We start from the raw sequence: 23,187 nt of genomic DNA, 5'->3' as shown, positions 1-23,187 counted from the left end.
GAACATAATAGATTAGAAAAAACTATACAAGGCAAAACTTACGCCCTCTGGTGTTTGTTTAGTTGTAGCATAGAAAGAACCCTAACTATATTAATTTCCTATGATATTTCCTTTGGAGATGCTACTACATTCAGACATATATTTTTTAGTAAAATTAATTAATATACTTACTGAGCTTTCAATACATTGCATAAAATCAACAAAACATTTGAGTTGAATTTGCCTCGTGGTAATTGTTAAGAAGAATTGACTTGTTAAGAAGGTCAAATAAATATCAGTAATTGCATGAAACTTGAATTGCATACTATTGTAATGCCGAATAACGAAAATATTAACCACCATTAAGCATTAATCTATCTTTTTATGAACATTTTATAACCACTTAATTAATCATTGACCAGTCTGGATTGTAGGATTTAATTGCTTTGACTATGCAGATTTAGTGGACACTTTAGTCACACCCCGGACACTCCATACAAAATTATCGTTTTGACAGTCACACTGTAGACTGTAGAGACTGCAAATGTGTGTGTTAACGCTTTATGGTTGGCAAATTTTTGACTAGCGTAAAAAAAAATCGCGTTTTTCTGATTAAATACATCCGTAAACAGCACAATATCTAACCATTTTATACGAAAAACGATAATCACAAATCCAAAATAATAAAATTACTTTTTGATTAATGTTGTCAATCTTCGTTGCGTATCGTCCCTGTAGAAAAATATGGACCATTTTATGTCTGATCGTGCGGGGTGAGGTAAGTGTTTAATTTTGGCGGGAGGCGGAGAGTGTCCGTTCTGTAGCGTAGCTACTATTATGTATTCTGTGCTTTAGTGCAGACAAGTTTACATTAAGGGGAGGCTCCCTAACATAATTTCTGGCACTGAGAGACCGGTTAGACCGCTACGGTGCTAGACGGTAACACAGCCGTAATAAAGTTATCGCGTGCGCTCATTGATCGCGTTCGAGCTCGAAACTAAATCTCGTAATAACTAAAGTAATAATTGATCAAGAGAAAAAATATCTTGGGATTGGATAGTAAAGTATATTTTCTTACTGTTAACATTTATTTTAGACATAAAGTCCAAGTAAAAAAAAGGAATAATCCTTAAAAAAGGCATAATTTTTGAATAAAAAATGAATCGAGCGAAAATGTTACAATTACGTAACTGTCTTGTACATGGAAAGAAAAAGACCCAATAAATCATGTACTAAAGTTCCATTTTGATTGTATGTGTGACTGTTTCAGAATATTAATGCCAATTCACATAAAATTTAGGGAGCCTCCTCTTAATTAATTAGTAGAGTAGCAAATATGTAGTAGCAAGTGAATAAAATTTTCAAGTAGGTAGTGTTTTAAAATCACGATCGTTTACTTTTTACTTAGACTGAATAGTTGCAATAGAAAAGAGATAGGTGGTAAATGTTAAAAATATTTTATGACGATTCAAAAGTGCTTCTAGAAGAAATCTAATTGAATTAATAAATGTTTGAGTTTGATATATATTCAAATGTAGTAGCATCTCATATTTTGGTGTCTTTTAACGAATATGTAAAGGCGAGCATGCTCATTTCCATTTCCTATAAACCGTCCATCTTCCATAATCTTCCGTGTTATAGTCTTCATTAGTTAGATGTGTGGTTGTGATAGTATCATTCTGCTTAACTATTGTCTTTCCAATGGTTTTTATTAATAATATGAACAATTGGAAATTTATAATTTTGTTTCAAAATCTTGTTTTATAATGTTTGGGTTGTGTATGTAAATATTGGATAATTGGTACAGTAATTAGATTAAAGTATGATATTTATATCAGTAGTAATTATTAGAACTTAATAGATGAGTGAATTATATAATAGTATGTATAAACTAATAAACAGTAAAGTAACTATCTAATTTAACGAATTGTTAACTTTCAAAATGAAGTTTAATAATATAAAATTTTATATCCTAGATCTAGACTAGCAGTTAACATGTAATTAAAGTTTATTTAACTGTCATTAACAATTAACTTTGAAATATTTAATTACCTATTGAAACCTTAAAATGCTCCTTGATGTATTATTTTTCTTAATATATAGCAAATTATCTATTATATTGTATATTATATTATTATAATTGGCTGTTAATTTTTTGTTCCAAATCATTTCCAGCATGGTATCTATTTGTTGTCTTAATTAATTTATATGATTTATTTGGAGCATCTGTTTTTTCTTTAACTAGGTGGTGGAAAGACAATATGATTAATATATTGATAAATTATTAACGGATTTAAAATATAATGCATTATCATGATGTTTTGAGCAGTTCCATGAGTTGACAAAATATTTTATTAAAAGCTATAAATTTCACTAAAAGGGTACAATCTGCAAAGCAAGAGTTAAAAAAATAGATCAATGAGCTTTATTTTAATCAGCCACATAAAACTATGGGTTTAAATTTCTTTGCGTATTGTACCTCGTTGTTCCTATTTTCTATCTGTATAACCTGATCTCCGTGATTTACAATGAGTAGGAAAAATCCGTATTAGAACATTAGATTTTGAAGATATGCCTAAAAATAATATAACTAATCTAATCAAAAGTATATAACTAAAAGGAATATTTGAATAACAGTATTCATAAAATCTGAGGCATACTTATAAGTTGCGTTCAATCCGCAACAACTATCGTCATATCATAAATGCCACTTCCAATTAAATAAATGTATAAAAATTACTCCTAGCCATTAGTTATATCATTAACTAAACCTAAGGATGTGGATTTGAATACCATTAAAAGATCGATTTTTTATACTTTTTCAAAATACAAAAAAATATACGTAAATAAATGCAATAGTCACTGGGAACGTCTCAAAACATCTTTACGTACCGCAACCAGCGGCAATACAAACACTTCTCTCCCGTAGATATCGCTCTGCATCTCCATCCTGGTGTCCCTCACAGTGTTCTTCCTCGGTCTGGCCGAGATCATCCCGCCAACATCCCTGGCGATCCCTTTGCTCGGGAAGTATCTGCTATTCACTATGATCCTCGTGTCCCTCAGCGTGTGGGTCACTGTGTGCATTGTTAACGTGCATTTCAGGTAATTCGACTAGGCTAGCGCGATGGCCGAGCTAGGGCTGCCAATTCTTTCAGATGTTTGTGAGGTTATTCGAATTGGCAACCCTAGCTCGACGGAGACGCGAGTCTCGGCGGTAGGGATAGCGGCGCTGCACACAAATGACTAGAATACGTCCGCCCAAACCGCAAGGTGCGGGCGTTCACAGGTAATGTTTTGTCGTAGATATCGTTAAGCATCTCGATACTCGTCTCGTTGACGGTGTTCTTCCTCCTCTTGGCCGAGATCATACCGCCGACGTCCCTCGCCATACCGCTCTTGGGGAAGTATTTGCTGTTCACCATGATCCTGGTGTCCCTCAGCGTGTGGATGACTGTGTTGGTACTAAACGTGCACTTCAGGTAAGTCGTATTATAGTAGATAGAACTTTTTTAACACGAACTTTTTGTATTGACCAGTTTACTATTTGAGGAAGCACTTGTGTGAAATGCGAATTTTTTTCATGATATTGCAATTTTACAGGATTTTCATAATTAGTTCCGAGTCTATGATTAGTTCGAAACGTAAGCATCGTCTATTGCAATCTGCAAATATCCTTTGAATAGATCACATGGACGATATAGTTATTTTACAAAGTTCGATTATAGTAATCAGTTTATTATAAGCACTGTTTAATTCGATTTGCCAATATTTTTGGATCCGTCACATCGACAAATTAAAACACACATAGAAAAATCATTTGCACAAATACATGGACTGTGAAGCGATCTCTAACCGAATAGCTAGACGAACATTACGCATTGATTCCATTCGTTACTAAAGACCACAAATAATGCAACTAAAATACCGAACGTAATTTCTCCAGCACAGAATGTATCAGTACAAAGGCTTGCTACATAAATCTTACCCTATTGTGCCATTGGTATGCGATAACTCGACAAAAGCATATAAATTATTACTAGCACCATGAGAGAATCGTTTATTGAATGCATGTGTTATGTTTATATTTATATGAGCTTCTGCACTTGCATTTGGTGCACTTCCATTTTCAATTTTACTATCGTGATGAAAGGAAGTGAGTTCTTTTATCAATTTTATACTACGGAGTATTCGTTTTAATATTTCTATCGCAATACCTAAAATAAAATTTTCAATACGAAGAGAGCGATATACATTTATATATCGTGTTACTACGTTATCTCAGTTAATATTTACTCGAGAGGATCAAAATAAAAAATGAAAACAACAGATTCAATTACAACTGTAGTTTGCTGTTGAAATGTAAAAAGTTTATCGAATAGAATTTTCTAATTGAAAATCTACGAATTGTTTTGTTATGGGGTAAAATCTGCATTTGAAGCGTCTAAAAAATCAATAACATCCTATATTCAGTTTTCTGTATACAATTCAAAACAAATCCCGTTTGGCGTTGAAAATAAAAATTAATGAAGTACATAAATTCGTGTAGTGTTGTACGCGGCTATGCAAATTGCTGCATAAATTCTAACGTCCGCTGTTATTTTCATTTGGTTTGATTCTATCTGTGAGTGCTATTGTATTTTCAGTATTTAATCGTCGATTTACTTATTGAGTACTGTTCAATACATTACAAAAGAATTATACTTAGCTAATTAATTACACTATAATCTAATTAAATAGAAATAAACACGTCACTGAATCACGTGTCACGTGAATAATAACACTAAAATTTAATCAAATAATTTGATACATTACGCTATAAAAGCTATTAATAAGAGGCTCTATACACAAGAGAACCCAGTAACGGCGAGGCGTATTGTTAAAATGATAATTATTTCAGTGGCACATAATGTGCGTTAACGTCTTTTGTTATTGCGAAACATTACAACCCAATAATAATGCCTAACATGGCGACGGGAATAATAGCAGATTTTGTGATAGCAGCAATTATCACAGACATAATTTGTCGCAAACAGCTTAACGAGGTATTACGGTGCATTAACGTTGATGATACGTTCATTGACCGGGTGTGACGGGGAAATAGAATAATGATTGTAAAAAATAACTGCGTTAAAAACAACCGACTTCAAAAACGGAAAAGTAAGAAATAAAAAAGATTTGATATTATTAATTACTACATATTATTTTTATGTGCTATTTACTAAAAAGGTTTGATGTCGGTGCATGGGCTTAATACTAAGTGCTTAGTGTTTGGCACCGACTTCAAACCTATTTAATAAATAGCACATAAAAATAATATGTAGTAATTAATAATATCAAATCTTTTTTATTTCTTACTTTTCCGTTTTTGAAGTCGGTTGTTTTTAACGCAGTTATTTTTATTTAATACTTTTTTTAGTGTATTTTTCAACACGAATCAAACGAGCCCAAACTCGATAAAGTTGAGTCAATATATTACTGAGTTCCTATGGCCACCTTCCGATTCCATCATCAGATCAGCTCCATGTCATGATAATGTTTCATCGCTATCCAATTTACATTCGTATACAAAATTTCAGCTCAATCGGTTACCGGGAAGTGAATCAAAGTTACTTGCTACATTGAAATTAAGTCATCGAGTACAGACAAAAATGCTCATAAAATAAAAACTACTAGGCCTAGCCGAATAAAATTTTTATGGGACCAATTCGACACCATCCCGCATCGAACAAAAAAAGAATCACGTAAATCGGTTCAGAAACCTCGGAGTAATCGGTGTACATACATAAAAAAAAAAAAAAAAAAAAAATATACCGGCCGAATTGATAACCTCCTCCTTTTTTTTTGAAGTCGGTTAAAAATATAATGCTTGCGCGCTTTAGTTTTGAGGACCATTCGGCCTTTGTTTAATGTGTTATTTATGTGGCCAGTTAAAATTTAACTGCCATTATAAAACGTGCGCTTTGTGTTCATAATTGTGCAGATGTTATCGATAAATATATACACGTAATTGGCAATATCGTAGGGTATGGAGAGGTCTGTTAGCTGGATGCATGTTGCATCCGAAGCACAAACACGGTTAATGAGGCAATGATTACTGATTTAGCACTTTAAAGCACTTCCCCTTTAAGTAGCATCATGATGATGATATATTTGGAGGATTGTCTCTTGAAATGTGGTCGTAATTCGAAGGTCACCATCGACGCATACAATGTCGCCATGGATGAAGAAGGTGTTCCTGCAGTTCATGCCGAAGCTCCTCATGATGAGGCGCACCAAGTACTCGCTGCCAGATTACGATGATACCTTCGTTTCTAACGGATATACTAATGAATTGGATATGAGGTAAGTTATTTTAATTACTGTAATATTTTTCCTAATTTCTGTTCGTTTTACTTGCTTTATAATTTGCATTAAAATTGTAAACCGTTCATCTTTTCATCCTAAGATTTTTTGGTTGCGTATACTGTTTCTCACAATACTCGTAGCTTCCATTAGTTATATCCGCTCAGATGATAATAAACCTGTAAAAAATAAATGTCATTTTTCATAACCTTATTCCAAATTTAAATTGACAGAACTCTCTAAAAAGATAATAAACATAAGTCACTAAAATAATATTTAAAGAAACGTGAAAATACCTCAAAGGCTCGTAGCCATGTGATTTCCGCAAAATCCGGTGCTCGTGAGCCGCGCTAGATTAATCCGGTTCATACTGGTTCATACTGGCGGACATTAATTTACCGGTACATCTCTATGATACAGTTTTCGTATTCGCAAAGTGTACTGCTATTTGATAATTGTAGGATATTCTGATTCTATGATGAAATATGAATGTTTAAAGGCGATACTAAAATTGCAGTTAATGAATTGGATATATTTAACGTTGAAATTCGCGTTGATGATAATACTGTCCTATTTTTAAACAACCGTTTATCGAGTTTTGAGGGATTCGTTGTATTGTAATTACAGGTTTTTTTATAATATTTTGATTGTACATTAATAATTAATTAATTGATTAGCGAGGTCGATTACTGCCTAACTCATAAAAGGAGTCCTAATACTAAAATTCTGTTTTAATATCAGTACCTTTAAAGATAAGACGAGAAAAATCGTCAAATTCAATAATTAAAGATACATCAATCAGTCGTTGTAATTTGTAACGTTTATTAAAATATCGCACGCGATACGGCCATCCATTCGCGAATTTAAAAGCTCGTATCTTTTCTAGCGATTTCATTTTGAGTGGAATGTTGTGTTTCCACAGCTCTGATGTTTCGTTAATATCAACAAAGTTTCATTTGAGCGATATTCGATTTTGAGCATAACATTTCAATTAACAGTTACTTTATTTTGTTAATGTTCGCGGTTGTGTTTTCAAGATGAAATTTCAATACAACTTGCTTTATATTAATACTGTACGATTTACATAATTAAATTATTATTGGAATTTGTATTTCAAGTATTGTTTAGGTTGTATATAAAATGCTAATAAAATCGATATTATTATCAATCGATTGGTTTTCACTCGATTACATCGTTATTGACACTGTCTGACTGGGCTCAAATTTTTATTTAATTTCAAACCGTTCAAAATTGTTTTCCGTATAATATAATATCCTTATTGGGTCGTAAAACCCGTTTATTGGGTGAAGTGAAATGTAAAATATTTTACGAGTAAAACCGCGGTGCGTTGTTTACGCCCCGGGCAAATGGCTCGAATGAGCGATAATTTAGTCAATATTCTAAAATGCTATGCTGTAATATATGCAGTAAGCTAAGGATACACTGAGTACCTGAATAATGAAAAGGTTTTAGCCGCTATTTTGGTACATTATGAGAGCGTTAAACGTACATAAATATGATTGGGCACGTGAATTAATAAGTCGATCTAGATTGATGACAAAATCATAATATTTGAAGTCGTATATCGTGCTTATTTACTTTGGCTCGCAACCGCCTTTTCGTGGACAGTCATCTTTCAATGAAAGCTCGTCTTTCAATCAAAAAGCAGATTCAACCAGATGACGGCAACATATACACCGCGCTTTCCTTTTCTTAGTTAGTTTTAAGAATATGAAATGAAATGAAAAAAAAAAAATTCAAATGGGTTCAAAATAAATATTATGAAATTGCCGCTCCTGGCAACAAATTGTTACATCCGAATTGTTACAAATTACCCACTGTGCCATCACCTCTAAACTCATAGAAAAGTATTTTGCGTGTTCTCGCATTTATCAAACGGCGCACGTGACGCGAGCGCCTCTAATGTTCATATAATACGACCCGGTATCGCTTGTCAGTCGATATGAAAAATATATAAGCTGATACTTCGCTCGTTTGGCAAGGGATTTTAAATTAAAAAGATACGATACGTGCATAATGTAAGTTTAACGACGAACATTGTGTGAAGTTAAAAGTTAGAGCCAGATTTGTAAATTTTGGAGCTGGTTAGATTTTCTTTTTATTATAATACAACGTTCGGCACAATGAACGGATAATGTGGTACCAGGTAACTAGAGAAAGAAGACGTTGTGTCGATTCAGAATAAAGCATTTTGTGTTTAAAAATCCCTCCCATGAGATATTCGTTATCCATTATGACACATCCTGTATTCAGTCAAGTTTTTTTTGAAGTGGAACTTCTTTAGGCGCATTGAGAGTAAAATTTCAAGGTCGCATCATTGCAATACCGTCACGCCATGGAATAAGGCGACGACTTGTTAGTTGTTATAAGATGAATTGAATTTGGGTATCTTTAAATCTTGCCAAAGAAGTTTCACTTCTGACACATGTGCTCGGCACACACGCCTTTTTTTGTAAATAAACGATTTTTATATGATTGTCCAGTAGGGACAGTCTGACGGACGCGTTTTCTACCGGCAAGGGTGATGATGGTGACTATCGCAAGTCTCCAGGACCTGAAGACGATATGCTTGGAGCTGGAGCACATCAACGACCTTCAGGTATACACACACATAAACTCATAAATTCACACACAGAGACACACAACACACACAGACATGTACACACACGAAAAAACTAAAAAAAATAAATTATTAAGATCCTGTTCTAAACGTGTATTCTAAAAACTTTTTGTGATTTTTTGCGATTTTTTGTACTCACAATTACATTTTCATTACTTTATTCACACAGCTTAAGGCTACATAGTGTTACAATTTCAATATAAACATATTTTTCCTAGTAACGGAATCGGAAAACATGCTACCACGGCATCTCTCTCCCGAAGTAGCTGCCGCGCTACAGAGCGTGCGATTCATCGCGCAACATATTAAAGACGCGGATAAGGATAATGAAGTAAGTTATGCTTTTTTGATATATTATTATATATTTTTGTTATATTTAGGGCTGATTTTTCAATCCTAGGTTAAAACTTATTCGTCGAATTAAGTAAGTATTGAACGACCATTTCAAAAATACGTTCTATGCGAAACTATTGGAGTTTTATAGGTTACATAATATATTATATTACTGTCTATTACGTTATTGGGAGGATAACTTTTAACCACTGATTGAAAAATCGCCCGTTGAAGAATATTTTTCTTTTCGGTATTTTTTTCCATATCAAATTCTAGGTAATTGTTATTAATTGAGATATTATAAAGACCCGGGTAATTGAGCACGGGGGTGATTGGAAACACTTACAATTTTTATACCTATTCTAAATAACTCTTCTTTTACAACTATTTAAATTATATTTCGTTTTATATATCCGATTCCAGTTTTTCAAATGTTTGTAAATTCATCTGACTGATTATAGAAAAAAAAAAAATTGTTGTTTCCAACCACCCTTTTTCACAATTGGCCGTAGATAAGCAAAAAGGATCCAACCCACAACATGACCGAAAATGAGTTAAATATACCAAACTGCTCGTCTAGGTCTATATTTTCGATTAGCAAAAACAATCCAAGTAAAATATGAATATTTTGACGTTAAATTGACACTGGGTACCAACCCACATGTATGGAGAAGCCATATTTTAGTTTCGTAAAAACAATCCATTCTTCTTGGATCATATTGTAAAACGCTCAGTCTAAGAAACTAACACAAAACTAAAATGTTAAAAAAAATCCAAAAGCATGTGGATCCTTTTAGATATTTAATTTTTATGATATTATGATGCAATAGATAAATCACTAAAAAGATTCAGAAAGCATGGATCTCTTTTGTTAAACTGAATTTTGTAGAAATGTATACTGGTTTAATAACAAAAACGATTCAGAACATTTGGATAGACTGAATATTATGTATTTAAAGCTTGAGGCGTTAGGCATGCATTAAGTTCACACTCCAAGTATCTTGATCGGGTCACACATCTTTGCCTTTTTTATACCGATTTTTCTAAAATAGAAGCACTTCGAAAATACCTGAAAAAATTTACGAAGCTGACGAACATGTCGAAGTAACAAAAAAAAATTACTCGCACAACTATCGATCACGCGCTCATGTGATCTTTATTACCTTCATTCAAGAATTGCCTATAGAAGACTGTAAGGTTTGTTGGGGATATAAATTATTAAGACTGAAATCGATTGTATGCGCACCTCCATCGACTAAACAGTTTAGTCATGTTGAATTCAAGAGGAGAATACAGCTCGACAGATCAGTTTAGTCGATGCAAAAGTTGTATGTATGGGCGGGCTCGAAAGGTAAATCTTCGGAGGTATCTGATAATGATTTTCAATGACTATGGCCAAATGTTAAAGAAAAGCCCAATTAGACGATTTGGAGTCAATCTTTGACTATTTATCTAAATACTGCCTGGATTTCTATAAATCAATCCAAGGGGGCAATCCAAGACTTCATGACGATGTAGATATGGCGATGAACCGGACTTTGCACACGAAGAAGAATAGTAAATCGGATAGAATTAATATGTTTTATATAAATAATGAAAAAAAAAATTGAAAGTTAGTTGTTTTATTTACGAAATTAAAAAAAAATAAGGATCTTAGTAGCAATTAGCTACTTTGAATCGTTTTTGCGAAATGAAAATTCACTTATCATAATTGAAAATAGGTTTTATCAAAAAGGATCCTAACACACATTTAGCTGAATATTTCAAGAAATAATACTAAATTCAATAAAATTTGTTTGTAAGAATAAAATATACATTGACACACACACTTTTCCTTAAGAAGCAATTAACACAAGCAAGTCTTTATATGAACAAACACAGGTTAAACTTCAAACTTCAATAACTCAAAAGTAACATTTTGTGGGTTGGATCCTTTTTGGTTATCTACGGCCAATTACTCGGATTGTCTATAAGTAATTCAGTGGTAATTCATTATCACATCTTCTGAAAAGGTTCTGTTTAGCTTATCTGTCAGTTAAATTCACAAAAATGTGCTCCAAAATATAGATCAAAAAGTCTATGTGAGACATACCAGCAAGCGGCGAAAACGTGCCTTTAATATCTTTTAGTTATTATTTTTTAATTAATTCAAAACTCATTTGTGTCATCAGTAGAATTTAAGTGAAAATAGTAACAAATAAACAAAATTACCAATATCCAATTTGCCCCAAATTCCCATTATTCAATATCTACTATAAACAATTCGAACTTTTAATTACGAAACTTCAACATTTTTAACGATAGCCGAATCAAGTTCCAAACAAATTGGTCATTAACAAATCCTTAGAATCGCAATGGGGAATATTCATGTTTTTCTTTTTTGTCTTAAATTAATAGTTTACTATTTTTTAACGTAGAAAAAAATATTAATGGGCTTCAAAATACTCTAGATATTTTTAAAAATGAAATTTAAAACTTTTAAAAAATGTAAGCAGTTCAAACGCCGCCATTGTGCGCGCGCTTTGCGTGACGTCACATGACACTTGTGTTTACTATGGAGTATGGAGTGATGATTCATACAATGTCGTGTCAAATGACGTCACATTTCGTTCGACCAGTGGTGGCGCGTTCTGGCAGTTTGAATTTCGCTCTCTTATTTTGCACTTTTTGAATATTATTTTAGGGGTTTAAATAAAAAGTAAATAAAAAAAAATCCTTTTCATTATAATATTACGATAATAAGTATTCGAGAAAAAAATATTTTAGGCCATTTAAAATTTTATGCATATTCCCTATTACATTTATCTCGTTAATCCTAGATATAACCATAGTATAAAGATAACAAGTAGACCAACTCCCGGCGTTTAGGAGCTCACGGTACCTAAACTCGCGAGGTGCAGGATTGTCACTTGTCAAGTTGATGTTTTAAATCCTAATCCTATCCTACTAATATTATAAATGCGAAAGTTTGTGAGGATGTGTGTGTGTTTGTTACTCTTTCACGCAAATACTACTGAACCGATTACAATGAAATTAAGCACACATATTGAAGATAACTTAGGATAGGTTTTATCCGGGAAATTCCACTGGAACGGGAACTATGCGGGTTTTTCTTTGCAAACGCGGGCGAAGCCGCGGGCGAAAAGCTAGTAATTGCATAAAGCTAGTATTGCGAACGAGACGGAGAACGAGAACGGTCCATGAGAAGGAACCGAGCGGCGTTGTGTGCGTGCGTCAAGCTTGCGTACGTATAAACAATATACATACAAACGCGCTATGTAGCTTTGTTCGAAGATTACTTACTTGTTCTCTTTATACTATGTTATAAACTTGCGGCAACGGCCTACTTTCCTTGATAACTTTAAATTACATCGCGTCTTTATAAATAGGTTAGCTTTGATGTTTTGCTATTTTCAATTTGTTTTTCGTAAAGAAAATACTGGTTTTACGTTGTTTGAATGAAATTATAATTATGTTTTCGGCTTTGGTTGTGGTTTATTGTATTTTTGGAAAAAAACGAACTATTGTTTTAATCGAATGAATTAATGAATATTTTCAATAATGACCCATACTTAGTTTAAATAATAAAAAAACAAGAAATACAACAGATGATTTTATAAGCAATCGTGCAAAATGCGTGTAATTGAATTCAATTAAAATAAAATCTTTACACCAACAACATATTCGTTCGAATTGGAAAAATACCTACTTAAAGAAAACTAATTTTAACTCGCGAAAGTAATTGATACTCTTAATTCAGTGAAATATAATATTGTATCCGACTTCACGTAATTACAGCACGGAGTGTTTTAATTAACTTTGTGTTTCTGCTGTTTGAGCCACGTGCTTTCTGTTATGAAAGTATTTGCCAAAAGAAATATAAGTATTCGTAATTATATTTTGTTCAGGAGGATTAAAACGAATGTATGATAAAACCACGCTCGTTTTGCTCGTATTTTAGATACATCGCACGCTGAGAACGAAAGTGACCTAATTCAAAATTTTGCAAAAATGAGTTATACTCATAAAATGACTCAAAATAAGGTATTCTATCATTTAATAAATCAAAAACTATCCTATGTCACCTAGAAAGAGAAAAACACGTATGTTGCGTCTCTTTATAATTTGCGTATTTTATACGTCCCTCCGCTAAAATAGTGACCGTTTTAGTATTATGTCGGCACAGTGATTACATTTCTTAGTTTTAAAGTGATTCAATCCTGATTGCGGCGTTTTTTTACCGAAAGGTAAGTAAATATTTTGTCAATGTTCTAATCTTAAAAAGACCGTTTTTCGTATTAGGTCACTTTCTTACTAAAATGCAGTTTTTGAATTGTGACATAAATCATATTATGTCATTTTTGTATTATCAACTATTCTAAAGGTAACGACTTATTTCACGTTATGCCTGTACTTTATTAAATGCTTTCTTTGTGTAAGTGTATTATGTATAATTAGGCCGTTTTAATAATATTTTGATAAGTTAATTTTATGGCGTATTAAAGTTTATGTCGTTGTTTCAATAATAATTTGTTTAAATATTTATGTTTAGGTCATTATATGAAGAGATTAAAGATGATTTTATAATATTACAAATGGTTCAAGAAAATGAAAAAGAAAACGCAAAATTCATAACCAAAAAGTTATCATGAAATACAAGAGTTTCCTCGCTGAGTGATCATCATCATCTGAGGCTCTACAGCTGCTAGTGGGCCTGGGCCTGGTCCAGTATTTTCTTCCAGATCTCTCGGTCCTTTGTCTGAGTTCTCCAGCTTTTCACACCAATCGTTCGATTCCATCCAACCATCGGAGTTTTGGCCCATCTGGTTTTCCATAGAGAAGACGCAGAGGTGCCTTGTTGTCGTCCATAGTTCCATACGTGCCTCGTGTCCGGCCCAGCGTAAACGGCTTAGTTTTATGGTCTTTATGACATTCGGCTCCTCGTACATTTCATAAAGCTCATGGTAATACCGCGTTCTCCAATGTCTATTTTCCAGCACAGCACCGAAAATCCGTCTAAGGATTTTTCGCTCGAACACCAGCAGGCAATCCTCATTTTTTTGCTCAGGACCCAACTTTCGGACCCGTATGTTCTTAGTAGGGTCTTTTATAGCAGTACCTTTATGTTTCGGGATAGCAGTTTCGAACGAAAATATCTTAGAAGGCCGAAGCAGCCATAATTCGTTTACATATTTCTGCAGATATTTCGTTCTGGTTTGTTATTAATGCCAGGTACACAAAGTCACGTACAGCCACGAATGCCTTGTCGCCGATGACAATATCCTACCAAGTTTCGTAAGTAGCTTTCAGGTATTCTGTTTTGGCAGTGTTGACTTGTAGACCGGGCTTTTGGGCAGTTCGTTCTATAGCAAGATATGCGTTAACAGCAGTAGAGGATCACTGCTGGTAGCATCCTCGCGATCCAGGTCTATGTCATCCGCGTATCCCAGTATTTATATCTATTCGAAAAATAGTGCCCGATGTCTCAATTTCTGGAATCTCGGATGCATTTTTCTAAGGCTATGTTAATCAGAAGGCTGGAGAGCGCATCACCCTGCCTAAGGCCTTCCATTGCCCTAAAAGGTTCCAAGATACTGAATGGATCCGAACGACGCTTTGTTATTTTTTTTTAACATCATTGCTGTAAGTAACACCAATTGTGGTGGAATGCCGATCTCAGTCAACGCTTGGTACAGGAAATTTCGGTGAACATTGTTGTATGCAGCCTTGAAATCCACGAAAATAATATGACATTGAACACAAGTGTTTTTTTCAAGAATCTGTCGCAAGGCGAAAATCTGATCAGTAGTCGACCGGTTAGGGCCCCAAGCGCACTGGTGGTCGCCTAGTTTGTCTTCTGTGTATGGAGATATTCTATTGAAAAGGACATAAGCGAAGATTTTATATGCCGTGTTTAAAAGAGATAAACCGTGATAATTCTGCAATCAAATATGTCACCTTTCTTGTGCAGTACACGCTGCTGTATATACCCTATATTACAGCGGTGTTCCTCTCATCGGGCGTATTAGATTATATTAGAAAAATTTAACTTTAATTTTTCTTATGTCACTGTGGCAACCCTGTACTTAGTCTGTGATTCTTGTACCTATGCAATGTGTAAAGCAATGTCCTTTTAGAAAGAATAAAGAAAATTGTGCTAAATAATCGTTGTTATCATTAAAACCCATAACTTAACAGGGCGTCGTTTCAGACTTCCACACCTGGACTATCAGCTAGTAAAATTTCTCCTTAAAGCAAGTTTCAGCATATTTTAGCAATTCCACAGAGATGTTATCAGTTCCTGGTGGCTTATGATTTTTGAGTTTCCTAATGGCCAATTTAACTTGGTCTATTTGTAGGCAGAGAGATATCTGGGATGTTAGTATAATTTTGTATGGAAGATGATGTTTCAGCAGTTTCTGTGCTATTTAGCAGTTCTTGGAAGTACTAATTCCATCTTTTAATAATATCGTTCTTACTACATATTTAGTAGCTCGCCATCTTTACTTTTACAAGCTGAGGTTCTAGGTTTGAAATCTTTCCTACCTCTATTAGTTTGGATAGAGCTAAGTTTCTCGAGTCCTTCCTTGAGTAAGTTTTTGCAATCTCTTCAAGCTGGTTGACATCAAAACATTTCTTCTTCTTTCTCTTATGTAGTTATTTTTTTTCCTTCGTCGCGCTTTATGCTCTCTCTCGTCTGCAAGTGTAGGTCTGCTGTAACGATAGGTATGCTTCATTCTTTTCGTTAGTAATCTTTTGGCATTCGTCGTAAAACCACTTGTTGCTGCATCGTATCTCATTACCTAGATCTTCACTCGCAGCTGTTAGAAGAATTTGACTTAGTACTTCAATTAAATTAAACAAAAAAACAAAAAAACTAAACTAATAATACCAATATTAGAGTTTTTTGCCCCATACGTATTAAGTAAATAGTAAAAATAAGTCTTGAAACAAACAATAAATATAATTTCTTAGTTAACATTTGGTTTCATTAGACTACTTCTCATTAATATTTTAATACTAAGTTGACATAATTCAGGTTACGTCCAAATGCATGCATAGTAAAAAAATACTAAAGTGACTCATTCCCAAACTAGTCAAAGACGATTTACAAGTTTTCAGTACTAAAGTGACGCAATATCTAATGGTAATTTTTAAAAAAAGATAAAAAATATTTAAATTTAATTTTATTTATTTTTTATGGGTTGTATGTTTGGACAATATCCTCTAAAATGATATCAGACTTTAATATCCTATATGACTTAGCATGCGAACAAATTATGACATGATTTGTAAATAGTTCTGTAAATTACGAACACTTTTTTGATGATTCCCAAAAAACAAGAATTTCGTTTTAGGTCACTTTCATTCTCAGCGTGCGACATGAGAACGTAAACTAAATTATGCAATTTATGTTTTTAGTGAAATTTATTTGTCGATACGATTAGTTAATAACTGTATATTAAAACAAAACATTCCCACGCTTTCCTTTATGAAATACTAGCTTACAGCCCGCGGCTTCGCCCGCTTTGTCTAAAACGTAATAAATTATATACTAAAACCTTCCTCTTGAAACACTCTTGTCTATTAAAAAAAAACCGCATCAAAATCCGTTGCGTAGTTTTAAAGATTTAAGCATACAAAGGGACATAGGGACAGAGAAAGCGACTTTGTTTTATACTATGTAGTGAAGTACATATAACTATTTATTCACAAAATTGGAATGGTTTCTTACTTGTCTACATTATCAAAGCTACCAAAACAAACAATATACATTGGCCTATTGATAAATGTTTTCTGAAATTTAAATTTGCAGACCTTAATGCACTTATCACAACTGTAAATAGACTTTGCTTAGTTTGAAATTAAATGCAGATTTAATTGTTATCCTTGTTTAATCTCTCCGTGCAAACTTCCATTGAGAAACCACGGGATTTTCTTGAAATAATAGCGTAAATTTGAATAAATCTCCATAATTTTATTATAGGTAAGTTTTTAGTTTTGCTTCGCTTATAGAGCGGTTTTCTTATCTATCACGAAGTTGGTGTTGCTTTATTTAGTATAATTCTGTGCCTCCAGTGAATAAGGGAATAACTCAAAAACAGCACTTTTCAGGAGAGACAAAAAACTATATATCAACACTAAATCTTTATAACTTCAAATTTTTAAGCTTGTATGGGTAAGATATGATGTTAGACTTTAGTTTTACATATAAACAGATATTGTAACAACCCCATAAATATACTTTTTTCGTGTTTTTTTGTAGTTGTGGCCTTATGAACGAGTACTTCATGGAATAACTCAATGTATTCACATAATTTTTTTTTGCTCTTTGCAATATAACGACTTATGCCCTAAAGCACTATGTTCATAGTCGCTTAACACGACTTATATTATTGCCAGTTTTGGTTTTATAGAAATAATGCGACTTATCATGCTTGAAATTTGTGTACTTTATGACTCAATTGAAGCCTTTTAGTGGAACAACCATGCATGTAGCTTGAAAAACGAGTGAAATCAACGGATTTTTTAACGTTATTAGATATAATAAAAACAAAACAACATTTAGGTGTTTATGCATTTAACCCTAGAAGTCCAATCTACGTAAATTTGATGTACACCGCGGCGAAATATCTTTGTTTTTTCTATATTTACCATCGAATCACTTCGAAATCCAGAAACAACTCATTAGCCGTCGAGACCTAGCAGTACATAGTTGGCTCTTCCCGGTAAATTCCGCCATTTTGTAGTTAAGAGGATGTTGTACGTCATTTTGACGTATAATTGGGCTTTTCGTAACTTTTACGATTGTTTAAAAAAAATTATTTTGTGATTTATGTGAATATTTTTTTTTCCAAGTCACGTTTTACATGATATAGTATTATATACTATATATTGAGTATAAAATAGGATCCAGAAAACTTTAACACTAGGACGAAAAACCTTCAATTTTAGTAAATGACTGTTGTCCTCCGCTGGATTTGGACTCCAAGAAAGAGGATTGGGTGGCTGAGATGTTGTCTGGTGGTTATAAACGAATATTTGTTATACATTGAGGATACAAGCACTATAAAGAGTTAAGAGAAGCTCGAAAACCATATTCCTGTATGTTCAGTTACCTTACAGGGAAAGTTATAGGTGGTCTGTGGCAATATTTTACGGCATGATATGAAATTTTAACAATTTCTATATCTTATAATATCAAAATAATATAGATAAATAAAGAAAAAACAATGAGCCGCAGAGATTTTATGAAAAAATTAAGCACAGATTTGAAGGTGCCTTGGATGCAAATACGACTTGAAGAGACTCTTCAAGACTGGTTATAATTTTTTTTTCTATGCGTCTATAATTATAGTATTATTGGTTAGATTAAATTAAAAAAAAAAAGATTAAAAACTAGTTATTTTTTAGAAAACTTACCCAATTAAAAGAAGAAAATATAAGTTTAACATTTTTGTTGGCTTTTTTAGATAATTCAATTATCGTTCTCTATTTATATAAACAAAGAGTATAATATCATTAAATGCACTTAATGTGTTAATTAAAACTGTATTTTTATCTATTGCAAAAAATAGTTAATTTCCATAGAAATATTATTAGTATTCCAAGTTGATTGATAAATACCTTTTTTTTTAAATATAAAGATTTATTGTTGCATATTTATTGAAAAAACGATTGAAAAATATTATTAAGCAAAAAGAAATAGTGTCTGTTGTTTCCGTGCAGTATTCAAATAGACCAATTACAACACGGCATTAATGCGAAACTGTCTCATATCGTCACTTGAACCAATGACACTAAGAGTTGTTCCTTTATGCTCATGTTAGAAAAATGACACAAATGCGTTTATATACTAAAATAGTGTTAGCACGGATGGAACAAAATGAATTATGTCTTTATTCAAAAAGTATAACTACACATACGTCCTTGTGTTCGTGGGTTATTTTGACTCGAGACGAATAGTTCCTTTGCGATTGCCTAAAATGATGGATAAGGTAACTTATACCGTTAATCACACCCTACTTATACCGTTTGGGTCATTCGAAAAAATGGGTTAGGATGCAGCTAGAGATATGTCCTTTTGATATGTTGTGTATTTTGACGAGCTGAATCCAATGGTGCAATAAAAACCAAAGGGAATAACTCGTCTTACTCCCTTATTCACTGGAGGCACAGAATTATAATCTAGAAAGGAATAAAATAATAAAAAATGTAGACAAAACACACACATACAAACACAGTGTATATAAAGTCCCGTTAAGTATACCAAGAGGCATCTTTTTCAATTAGGATGTTTCTGAAAACGATGAAATGTTCTCAATTTGTATCCTATTTTCTATTAAGTAAAGAAATTAGTATAACACTAATACTGATAAGAGTATGGCCGCCAAATATTGTACAATAACAGTCGTGAAGTCGTAACACACCGTAACATACGTGACTGATAGTAACATACGTGATTTTGTTAAGCCTAGTGTACATTACAACTAATAATGCAGGAGATTTTTTTTACATTTCTGTTTTATATTGTTAATTAAATTATTTGATTAAATTACTTTAAAACTCAATAAAACAAATTTAAATATTAAAGAAAAAGTTTTATTTCTCAAATTTTGTATTTCTATAATACTTACAAATGCAAGAATCATTCACAACTTATGATATTAATTACGAATACGAATTATTATAGTAAAAAAGTTACTAACTTCCGAAACATGATAGTTTTTGAAGTGGGTTCTCTTTATGTAAAAAAGTAAATTTTTAAGTTTAGATTCTCTAGTGAGTACTACCCCTAAGAGCCTAAAACCTCACGGATGTTACGTAACACAATAGTAACACATGGTATCATTCGTGAATAAAAATATGGTTGGACATAACCTAAAAAGCCTTTATTCGCCAAAGTATTGTAGTAATAAGACGCCGCATAGTTTGATTTGTTACTAGGTCACTAAAGCTACACACATAATTTAAATAATATAGTAAATTTGTATTCTTACCTTGCATAATTCTCACTCAAAATTATTAAAATGTTGCGAAGCAAAAATGCCGACTACCTTTCGATTAACTTTGACAGTAACAAAATGGCGATTTTTCTTCTAAAGGTTGGCCAACATGTAAATCGGTGTTGCCACTACTTAAAAATATTTTTGTGGCTTGGATATCTAGTTATTTAGGGTGTTATTTCATGGTAACCGTGCGTGAAGTATCATTCGTGAAAAAAAGTGGGACATAGTTTTAAGTGAGTTTTATATTAATTTCTTTTATGTTATTTTTATTAGAACTTGTTAAAACTATCCACAAGTTTACAGAATAATTTAGAAATACCAAAATTTTACAGGTATCAATAGATTTTTGCATAATTTTGTGACTTCAAAGTGTGAGATGACTAAGTGGGACACATGATTTTAGTATGGAAAGGAAAATAAGCATTTCAAAAAAAAAATATTGAGCTTGTTAAAGGCACTCAAAATTAATTTAAATTATTAATATAATGATAAATATAACATAGTGAAGCTGAAACTATATAAAAACTACCATAATTACTATATAAAAAAATCTGGTGCTATATAAAATGACAAGGACATTTTTTTTTTCTTGAATGTACAATTTTTGGCGGCCATACTCATAAACAAATGCATTTGCTTATAATTTTTATATCGATACTCCATAATTCTAATCTAAATTCAATTGAACCAAATCCCAAACTAGAAAACGTCGAATTTTGTATGAAAAACGAATATTAGAACAAAGTCAATAGAAAGTAAGGAAATGTCGTATGAAATGTTAGCAAATGTTCGCGCAAACATTGTAGATGTTGATATTGCTGGCTGATTGTCGATGTTAAAGGATTTATTGAAGTGTTTTTATTTCAACGAGTGAACCAACAATGTTCGTTAATATTTGTTCAAGCGAGTTTGTGATAAAGCTGTTGTTAGATAACTATTTGTTTAATCTTCTTATTTTTACAATGTATGATTTGATTTTATGTACAGGGATAGATTGTGTAGATTTTTATTATAAGTAAAAGTATAATAATAACACGCTTATAGGTATTTTATGCATGACGTTAGATTGATTACCTATATGTATTTTTCACATAACTTTTAAATGTACCTATCGCGAATCAAAACACATTTACTTAATTTGCGGTTTAAAACCAAATTACGCAAATTACAAATATACTTATTTAAAACGAATTAACTCTGAAATTCACCAAAAAATAAAACTCCAATTAAAACAAAAACAACCGGCGAACTTCGTTAAATCACTTTCGATTCAACTCGAATGCTTGTCAAAAGTTTAAACCAAGTTACGTACCTACAATTCAAACCCACGTCATGCTAAGCAAACTTGTAAGTTGGGTTTATTTTTTAAGTTTGCATTCTATGAATTGTGCACAGAATGAAAATTTTGTTTCATAACTTGTGTACAGAATTGTGGAGAATAGATTGAACTCATTATTTTGTACGTCGAGAATAAAGTAGTTTTCCAATTTAAAAAGTTAAGTTTTTATTATCTGATTTTTTGAAATATGTATGTACCTAGTTTGAAATATTATTAGGTATTCTTCAGTATTGCACAAAAAGTGATTTTGCTACATGTATAATGTATACTATATTTATTATTTTTTCGATATTTTTGATTGTTCAATGATGGTAGGAAAGAGCGAGCGACCGTTTTTTTGATAAAACCTTTTTACTAACTAAACTTATTTTACGTTAGTGCCAATGAAAAAGAGAACTCAGGTATTTTTCATAATTACAAAAAATTCGTTACCATCTCATTACATAATAATTGCCAGCACCTTTGCCACCGAACTTCATTTATATTTATAGAAAACATATTAAGCTAGAACGTGATTATGACAAACAAAGTTACGGACAAAAAAAGTATATTTAATATTCGCGCGAACAAAGTCACAATTATGGAATAAATTATGTTCCAGCACTCTATCTTAATTAAAGTATTCCACGGTTAAGGTAATAAAATTCGATTCGGGATTTCGTTCAATATTCAAGAGGCATTAGGGGATAGGAATAGATCGCGTCATCTCGTTGTTAATATCACCAGTTAATACCTATAAAGCATTTCGACGGAATTCCAATTTATTTGTAAGAGCGTTGTTTACAGAAAGCGGCAAAGATATCTTGATTGAGTCTACATTATTGCGGTTATAATCCCCGCTTTAAAATACCAAAAAATAACGAAATGAGACTAATTTTATTTTAGTCTATCTTCAAATGTATCCCATTACGTGCTATAAGCGATACGTATTTTAGTTTCATTTGGTCAAAAAGATGTTTATTCATTGTATAAGTAGAATTATGTACTACTAGCTTTCCGCCTGCGGCCTCGCCCGCGTTTTCAAAGAAAAACCCGCATAGTTCTCGTTCCCGTGAGATTTACGGGATAAAACCTAGCCTATGTTGCTCAGTGAAGATGCAGCTTTCTAATGGTGAAAGAATATGTTATGTATGTCGGGTTGTATAATAGAAAGCAATTAATCTCAATGTATATTTTATTTCATGTAACAATTGTAAATAGTAATTAACAGAAAAGGATTGTATAGAATGCCGTGTATATGACCAATGTAAAATCAAAGATGTCTTCCCGAAATATAGTGTTGCCAGATGACGCTGTGTGTACCACAGATTATCAATATCCAATTTATGGTGCCAACACTCTCCCTCGTTATAAATTCAAAGGTTCAATCTGTTTGGAGGTCTTCTCATCCTAGTACTACGACGGATTTCAATTCTGGACGGTGTAGGTTCATGTGTATCTGGAATTGTTTCTGGTACAAGGTTTTCTGGTTGGTAATTTCCTGGACTTTCTACTGGCTGTGTAGATGATCTTCTTCGAGTAGGACTTGTATGTAATATTAC

The 23,187-nt window shown here is 32.6% G+C and overlaps 1 protein-coding gene across 2 annotated transcripts in view; it reads left to right on the top strand.

The window, feature by feature from the left end:
- LOC123698553 (acetylcholine receptor subunit beta-like 2) overlaps positions 1 to 23,187 on the top strand; it is a 53,155-nt gene that overhangs the window by 8,854 nt on the left and 21,114 nt on the right. For both annotated transcript variants that reach the window (XM_045645217.1, XM_045645216.1), the window contains 4 exons: positions 2,909 to 3,084; positions 6,172 to 6,324; positions 8,829 to 8,944; positions 9,184 to 9,296. In XM_045645217.1, the coding sequence (XP_045501173.1) occupies positions 2,909 to 3,084; positions 6,172 to 6,324; positions 8,829 to 8,944; positions 9,184 to 9,296 (558 nt within the window). The remainder of the gene's footprint in view (positions 1 to 2,908; positions 3,085 to 6,171; positions 6,325 to 8,828; positions 8,945 to 9,183; positions 9,297 to 23,187) is intronic.

This window comes from Colias croceus, chromosome 16, assembly GCF_905220415.1.
Source record: "Colias croceus chromosome 16, ilColCroc2.1".
Taxonomy (NCBI): domain Eukaryota; kingdom Metazoa; phylum Arthropoda; class Insecta; order Lepidoptera; family Pieridae; genus Colias; species Colias croceus.
Note: the sequence above shows the minus strand (reverse complement) of the source record. Positions and strands in the feature narration are given on the sequence as shown.